Genomic DNA, 8,279 nt, shown 5'->3' on the forward strand with positions numbered 1-8,279 from the left:
TTTTATATGATTGTTGAATTTCTATTAATAAATACATTAAACAATTACATTATCATGTATGCTTTTCATATACACATATTTTCAATCTATTCATATAACTCATTCAGTAACTATGAACATATATATCTAAATTAAGAAAATTAACTAAATGTGATATACATAAGAAATATAATAAGTTGTATCAAATGGTTGATGATGAAAAAAAAATTATGAGTAGAGAAATAACATATTCAATGTTAGAAGAATATTTTAATATACCAAAGTATCAACCCTCGGGTTGGGTTGGGTTAATATTTTTCTAAACCGCACGCATTGGATTGGGTTGTTCAAATGTCCTCAACCCGATCAACTCAACCCATAAGCACCCCTAGATGTGAGGATGTTACACCTCAGTCGCCGAGTGAGTGAGCCAAAAAAAAATTCCATCACATCGATATTATTAGAGACAGGAACCGTATAAAAACGATTGTAATTATCAATAATCAATTTTGTTTTATCTAAATATTATTAAAATCAATAATTTATGTTTGGATACTTTTCCTTTTTAGGACACGCGTTTGATGTTAAAAGGTGTTGCGCTGTAACATCTAAATTAAAGGAGATGATGATAGGCTTCCCGCCTCCCAAAGGAGTACAAACAAATAGTTACTCTTGCTTCACACTGCATGTATTCATAATGATTAAATCTTATTCACATGTGCATATGTTGCTATAAACCTCAACATCAAATAGTTAGTGACGGAGGTAGGCATAGAATCTTGTGCTGGTGAGCATCCCTAGTAGATATACCACCAGCAGCAGCAGCGGTTTATATCCAGATTTCACAAAAATTTACAGACATTCTTTTTTCCAAATTTACGGTTTCTATTAAGTCATGTACAGATAATTTTATCTGTTAGATAAATTTATGTTATTGTTTACTTTTCTATTTGAATCGATAGTCTTTGGATAACATAAATGACCAATTTACGTTGAGTATGAATAATCAAACAACAAGAAATCGATTTTGAAGAATCTGTGCAATATTCGAACAACAAAAATCGATTGAATAATCAAACAACAAGAAATCAAACAACAATCGAACCAGGAAAATTCAACAAGTGACTTTAATCTGAGCGAATAATCAAACAACAAACGAACAAGCTTTCATCTGAACGATAATTAAACAACAATCGAGCTAGGAAAAATCAAACAAGAGACTTTAATCTGAGTAAATAATCAAACAACAATCGAATTATCAAACAGGAATCGAACAGACTTTCATCTGAGCAAATAATCAAACAACAACCGAACTATGAAAATCAAACAGCAAGAATCGAACAACTAGAAATCGAACAGCAAAAATCAAACAGCAAGAATCGAACAACTAGAAATCAAACAACAAAGAAATCGGTGAAGGAAAATTACCCATTAGAGAGATGGAGTGAAGAATCGAACCAACAAAATCGACCTTTAGAGAGATGGAGTGAAGAACCGTGAGTTTTAGTGAGTCATCTAGGGTTTTTATTAGGAGGGGTAGGCCGATCAATTTTTGGGCTGAACATGGACAAGAGTGGTAATCCATCTGAGCGAATAAGTCAAGTTCTGTCCGAATAAGCCACAAGTAAGCAACATACTTTGGCTGTGCGAATAAGCTCTTTCGCCCATTAAGCTCATTAAGTCATAAATAAACACCCCCTAAGTATTTGTACTAGACTGTTTTTAAACTTAATTTATAGAACCAAACAATAAAGTAGTCATATCTAAAGCTATTATAATAAGTTTACAAAACATTTTTCGGGTTGTAACAAGTTTTTAGGTCATTTTAATAAATAAAAAACGACATATTAGTTATTTTATAGGATATTATTAAAAAAAAACATGCTCATAGGTCATTTCTCAAAAATGTCTTATAAAATAGCTAACGCCACACTTTGTATTAAATATGTCTTAAAAAACTTGTTAAAACGTCCAAAAACGTCTTATAAACCTATTACAACATCTTAGGTATATGACATTTTACTGTTTGATCTTATAAACTTAATTACTAAAACTCGTCGGTGTTTCATAAACCTAATTTCCGCAATTTATACTCATCCAGCCTCCATTAGGATCCCTCGTTGATTACGCTTTGAGACTGTTTCTCGTTCATATACGTTGGAACCCGTTTTTTCTCACTCAACGGCTCTTTTATAAATTATAAATAAAATCTGAAAAAAAAGGGGGAAACAAGGGACGGCAGCTGCAGGTAATGATATGACTCCAAACCCTAAAATCTGAACGTAAACCAGTGATGTCTGAATGGTAACCATTTGGGTCCAACCACAGCCCAGAAGCATCATCTTTGCTTTCATGTCCAAATGCTTATAAGTAGTCACCATTTCACCATTTTCTTCATCCAAAGCTTAGAAAAGACACTTACTGTAATAGAAAACAACAACAGTTATCTTCTTTAACTGCTGTAACTTTCTTGATGGCTTCATTTGATCAAGCCATGGCCAAGCAGCAATCTCATGGTAATTCATTACATCTTAATTATGATTAAGTTTGTGTAATTTAGATTGTAATCAGGCAGCTAAAGTATCGTACGGTTTCGTGGGTTGTTCAGATGGAGTTGTTGCAGGAGCGAAGGCTGCTGGATTAGCCGCGATCGTCACTGCCATTCCAACCGTACAGTCTATCTTTCTAACGTCATGCACTACAACAAAATCGGGTTTATAGGACGCTCCCAATTTCTAAGTGTCTTTATAAGACTTAGTTTATAGGCAAAAAAAAAACATCCTATCTAAAGGCGTTGTAATAAGTTTATATGACGTATTTTGACGTCGTAATAAGTTTTTTAGGACACTTTTAATATAAAGTGTCCCGTTAGCAACTTTATAGGACACTATTTGAAAAATTGTCCTATAAAAACAAATGTCCTATAAAAAATTCAGTTTATAGGACATTTTCTTAAAAATGTCCTATAAAGTTGCTAATGCGACATTTTGTACTAAAAATGTCTTAAAAAACTTGTTAAGACGCCCAAAAGCGTTATGTAAACTTATTACAACACCTTTAGATAGAACGCTTTATATTTTGGTAATATAAATTAAGTTTTATAAAGCGGTCTATTAGGACACTTAGAGATTGGGGGTGTCCTATAAACCCAATTTTGTTGTAGTGACTTTTTTTATAGGACTTATAGTTATCGTATGTAAAGGTGTAATAATAATTTAATACAATGTTTTTCGACGTCCTAACAAGTTTTTATAGACATTTTAGAAATAAAAACATTCTATTAATCTTTTTATATGACATTCTTATATAAAACACATGTTTTATAAAAAGATATGTTCATAGGACATATTGTTACGCTTTATTTTAAAAGAGTCCTAAAAATTGTTAAAGATGCCAGAAAATTGCACTTTTATGTCAAATGCACAATTTTATAAATTTAAGTCCTATAAAACAGTCTAGTATGATATTTATATATATTTGGCGTCGTATAAACCTGATTTTGTTGTAATGAGTGGATGTCTGTATGTGGATAATGCAGATGGCTATTGGTAGGATGCCATGGGGAAGAGCCAATCTGAACTACACTGCCCAGGCTCTTATTATCTCCACTGGTTAGTACTTGCACCTTTTACATAAAACTGTTTTTTTTGTTCCGAATGATCGACAAACGTTTGAACGAACTTACAGTTGCCGGAGCAGCGTATTTTATAGTTGCCGACAAGACCATCCTGGCATCGGCTCGCAGAAACTCGTTCAAGAACAATGAACCAAGAAACTGATCAAGGCTAGGTGGTCACAATTTCGATAGGATGTAAATATTTCAACATCTTTCCAAGAAAATCAAAGGAATCAATCTGTTTCGTTATGTACTCCTTTTTCGAAGAGCGGTACTGAGTTGCGTAAGTCTCTGTTGGTTATTTCGTAATGGGTTCTTTACTCTTATGTAAAAAGCTTAATACTGCATTTTATTTCAAAAGTGTCATAAAAAAGTTGTTATGACGTCTTAAAGTGTCATGTTAGCTTATTGTAACACCTATATACAACACAATTGTCTGGTTTTATAAACTTAAAGTCCCCTAGAGAAATTATTAGGACATTTAAACATATTTGGTGTCCTCTGCTGAACAGAACGACCAATACTTTCTTAACAAGAGCCTAGAAACAGACGAATAAGAAGAAATATTGTCAAAGAAACAATGATCATCCATTTATTTTCGGGTATTCAGGGTCTCGTCAAGATTCTGAAAACGTTAATGTCGGTGGTCCATGCAAGAACAAACATATTATCTTTGAAATGATCAATGGAAATGATTCCGGTCCTAACAATAATTTTCGATTCGACATCTTGGAGATTTTGTAGCAGAATGTCAGTCTCCACAAACACGACTTTATTCTCAGAAATTCTACACCTTATAGGTAGCCATTGGGATTTTTCAGTTTGTTACCTTCGGGATTAAAAGATTAGTCATTTACTTAAACAACCATATTACGATATAATTTCAACCGCAGAAATTAGGTGCATCATGAGGTGTCGTTCCCATTGGAAATAGTCTTAGGTCACTACAACAAAATTGGGTTTATAGGACGTCTAACATGTCAAAGCGTTCTAATAGAATGTTTTATAGTACTTTAGTTTATAGGATCAAACAATAAAACGTCATATCTAAAAATGTTACAATAGGTTTATATGACGCTTAGCGTTTTTACATGTTTTTTATGACATGTTGAAAATAAAGTGTTAATTTTATGAGACACTTTTAAGAGTGTCTTGTAAACTCATCTTTTTATAGGATATTTTTTCAAACAATGTTATAAAATAACTAATACGACACTTTACTTTAAAAATATCCTAAAAACGCTTAGCTTTACTTTGAAACCATGCAGGTTACAAACAAACTATAACCAATATTTCAAGACAGTTTAACAAATTATTGTATCATGTTAAAAGAGAAATTAAAACTAGTAAGTGAGGAAATTTAGAAATCTATCGCGATTGAACTCGGCTTGCCGCATGGAGCTAGGTTGTTAGGGGTAAAGGCATAAACAATAGTCAGTTTACTGATACGTTATTGTAAATACATACGACATACTGATCCATGTTGAAAATATGATTTCATATATAGACATACATCCCACTGTAATTAACATGAAAGTAATCCAATCATGCATGACTTGAAACTGAATGGATACCGAAACTGGCACCTAGACATATATACGTATCATATACAATAGGTCAATAGTAAACTATAACATGTAGATATGGATGTGGTCTGCTACACCAAAGACTCGCACTTAGCTCTCCCAACGTTACACGATCTGTGTCAAAATCATTTACAACCCGACACAGTTTGTGCCACGTTGCATGGCCCGTTTCATATCACTTCACAAATTGGCACTGTCTCTACCGATTGCACATATTGTTTTATCCAAGCAATATACATGTTGTTTCATCAAGCAAATCAGACTTCAAATCCCTACGTTGGACGTGAAGTTGACACTACATTATTCCTCAACACTATATGACATTAAACTCACATAAAAACAACGATTTAACATAGAACTTGTACCCTAAATGGTCGATTTCCTCTTACTTTGTTGCTACTTTTCGGGTGTTAAGCGAAAAAAATGCACAAGACATAAGGATTGCTTGTTTTCAAGTATTTTACCTCATGATACAACCACATTAATTGCTCGTCAAATGAAAAAAAAAACATCTTTCTAAAACCATGCAAAAAAGTTATTACTAATTCGTAGCTATAAAGTTACAAACAAGTTGAGATGAGGTTACAACATCTTTAATTTTATCGTAAACGACAACTATAAGCTTTATTTCAAGATCTTCTGTATATATCAATTACATGCATGTTAATGTATATCTATAAGAGAAAATTACATAAAGAATGAACGCAATATTCTGATTTAATTTTGTTAGTCTCTCTCTCAGTGATTTGATGATAATCCCTTTTTTTCTATATACGAAGTATTTATGTTTCTGTCTTTTCAGTTCCAGCGATCTTCACTGAGTCTGTTCAGTGATCGCTGAAGAACTTGTATTGTAATTCAATCAACGACAGCGATACTTCAAGAAGACAACAATCACACCAAAAAATCTTCAGCAAACGTAGAAAACTGAAACTAAAGATTAGAGACTGGCGATTACATAATCTGAAGCGGTACTCAGTTATTACAAGCTATCTACATATGTGTGAAGACTGCCCAAGCCTCAGCGAATGCTGAAGAGACCTTCAGATTATTCCAGCATTCAGCGATCAAAAGAAGTTTATTAAGCACGATTGTTGTTGTCTTGTCCGTATACATACAAAGGACAAACCCTTACCCTTTCTAAATGTTAGTACGGTACGGAGCCGACTAGTTGACTCTATTACCCACCAACTTCAGGTAAGGATGTTTGCTCATGAATAAGCTTTTGTACTATTCACTGTAACAAAGGACAAACTTTCCCCTTAAGGCTTGACACACGTTCTAACCCTACCACGTTGCATTAAATGTGCATTTAATGCAATGGGTATAAATAGATGTGTTCTATCTCCATGCAGAGATAATCTTAACCTAAAACTTACTCTGAGCATCCTTGCGCTTAAGTAAAGAACACACATCTAAGAACTTATCCGCTCATCTTCAAGAGCAAGTTAGAATCCCTTTTATTGCATTCTAAACAAGTTCATTCCCAGAAAGAACTTACTTTCTTCTATTTCTTTTACAACAAATCTTTTCTTATTTGCTAGGTTTAAGTGTGTAACCAAAGATTGTTTAGATAGGTTTTCTTACTTTATCTTTTCGCAAACAGTCTTATAAAATTTGTATTGATATTCTCTTATCAATATACATTTTAAATTTGAAAATACTGTGTTTGTATTCATCTCCTCCCTTCTTCTACAAATTGTTATACATATCTTGTAGATCCTTACGAGACCAACAAATTTATATATTGAGAATATTATACTTTCAAAAGACAGTTGTAAAAGTTAATAGTTTGATAAATCTATATTTAAAAGTCTAATAAATGTACTTTTAGAAATACGTCAAGTTTCACTTATTTCATGTCGACATCTGATACACAAACTATATATACTCCTAAACATGTTTTTCAGAAGTATGTTTGCAAAATATGATTGAAGAAAAGTGGATTAGTTTTTTTATGCAATCTGTTTTTCTAAACTGGTATCTGTCCCTACAAAATATGCGATCTTAAGTGTCACAATAAAATCTTGATAAGTAGAATTATGTGTTATTTAGTAAATCTTGGTGTGTTCTTAGAAGACAAACACACAAAAATTGGCAAGGAAATCACATAATGCTAAAGAAAACAATGCATGCATGCATGCTTGAACTTAAAGACAAAGAGTTATGAGAGATCCACATGGATTTCATAAGAAAGTTTGGCATGAAATTGGCAAGAAAACCTTGACAAGATTAGGCATGGAATTACATCTCGAAATCCAAACACAATTGGAATCTTATATTGGCATGGAAATTGCATCTTTTCAAGAGGAATATGACAAAATTGGCATGAATTTTGTTTTCAACCCATGAAATATAAATGGTTTAATATTGAATTTATTTGAAAATTAATGTTAATTACTCGGTCAAACTATTTTGTTGTAAAATGAAATCTCGAAGGAGATATTACACTTAACTGAATTTTAGGTCATAAAAAAGTTGTTTTTCTTCATTAATTAACACCGTTTAGAAACCATAAGAGGTATATGTTTAGGCGTTTCCAAATTGGAAAGAATTTATATAGGGTTTGATTCATGTGATATCAGTCTGTTTTTATGAGATCCATGAGATTACATATTTACATTTGAAATTTTACAGCAAAACATTGTGAAGGTTACTTTCATAGTGTTTTACTGTGAAGTTTCAAGTGTAAAAAAAGTGGTCTCACATGATCTTCTCAAGTGTGTGTGTGTATATATATATATATATATATGAAAGGATTGTTAAGGTCTTCACTTGGATTTCTTTTAAGAGATCTTCAAGATATAGATATATATATATATAGAGAGAGACTTGGGATCATGTGAGACCAAGAGTTTTTCGTGAGACCCGTAAGACCAATTTTCAACCCTTAGATTAGACCTACAATTTGAACATTCATAATCACAAATTTGCCATGAGACTTCTCAATAATCACAAAATTGACATCGTGCAACTTTAGACCATTAGATTATAAAGTTGATCAATGAACATAAATTGGTTTTACGGGTCTCACGAAAAACCTTTGGTCTCACGTGAACCCGACCCTATATATATATATATATATATATATATATATA

The 8,279-nt window shown here is 32.5% G+C and overlaps 1 protein-coding gene across 2 annotated transcripts; it reads left to right on the forward strand.

The window, feature by feature from the left end:
• Positions 1–2,306: 2,306 nt before the first annotated feature.
• Positions 2,307–3,825, forward strand: LOC112517073 (early nodulin-93-like). Of its 2 annotated transcripts, none has more exons than XM_025124389.1 (4): positions 2,307–2,495; positions 2,603–2,649; positions 3,518–3,590; positions 3,667–3,825. In XM_025124389.1, the coding sequence occupies exons 1-4, from the start codon at positions 2,453–2,455 to the stop codon at positions 3,756–3,758; spliced, it is 255 nt and encodes an 84-aa protein (XP_024980157.1). In that variant the 5' UTR covers positions 2,307–2,452; the 3' UTR covers positions 3,759–3,825. The 2 variants fall into 2 exon arrangements, with proteins under 2 accessions (XP_024980157.1, XP_024980156.1); XM_025124388.1 differs by having other exon boundaries at positions 2,317–2,495; positions 2,588–2,649.
• Positions 3,826–8,279: the final 4,454 nt, after the last annotated feature.

The sequence above is a fragment of the Cynara cardunculus genome, assembly GCF_001531365.2.
Source record: "Cynara cardunculus var. scolymus isolate 2C chromosome LG 8, CcrdV1, whole genome shotgun sequence".
In the NCBI taxonomy this organism is placed as follows: domain Eukaryota; kingdom Viridiplantae; phylum Streptophyta; class Magnoliopsida; order Asterales; family Asteraceae; genus Cynara; species Cynara cardunculus.

Excerpts from the sequence above, each read along its gene's own strand:
- LOC112517073 (XM_025124388.1), top strand. The coding sequence starts at position 2,453 with ATGGCTTCATTTGATCAAGCCATGGCCAAGCAGCAATCTCATG. Across the intron at positions 2,496-2,587 it reads GGCCAAGCAGCAATCTCATG|ATGGAGTTGTTGCAGGAGCG; the intron begins GTAATTCATTAC and ends TGGGTTGTTCAG. Across the intron at positions 3,591-3,666 it reads GGCTCTTATTATCTCCACTG|TTGCCGGAGCAGCGTATTTT; the intron begins GTTAGTACTTGC and ends ACGAACTTACAG.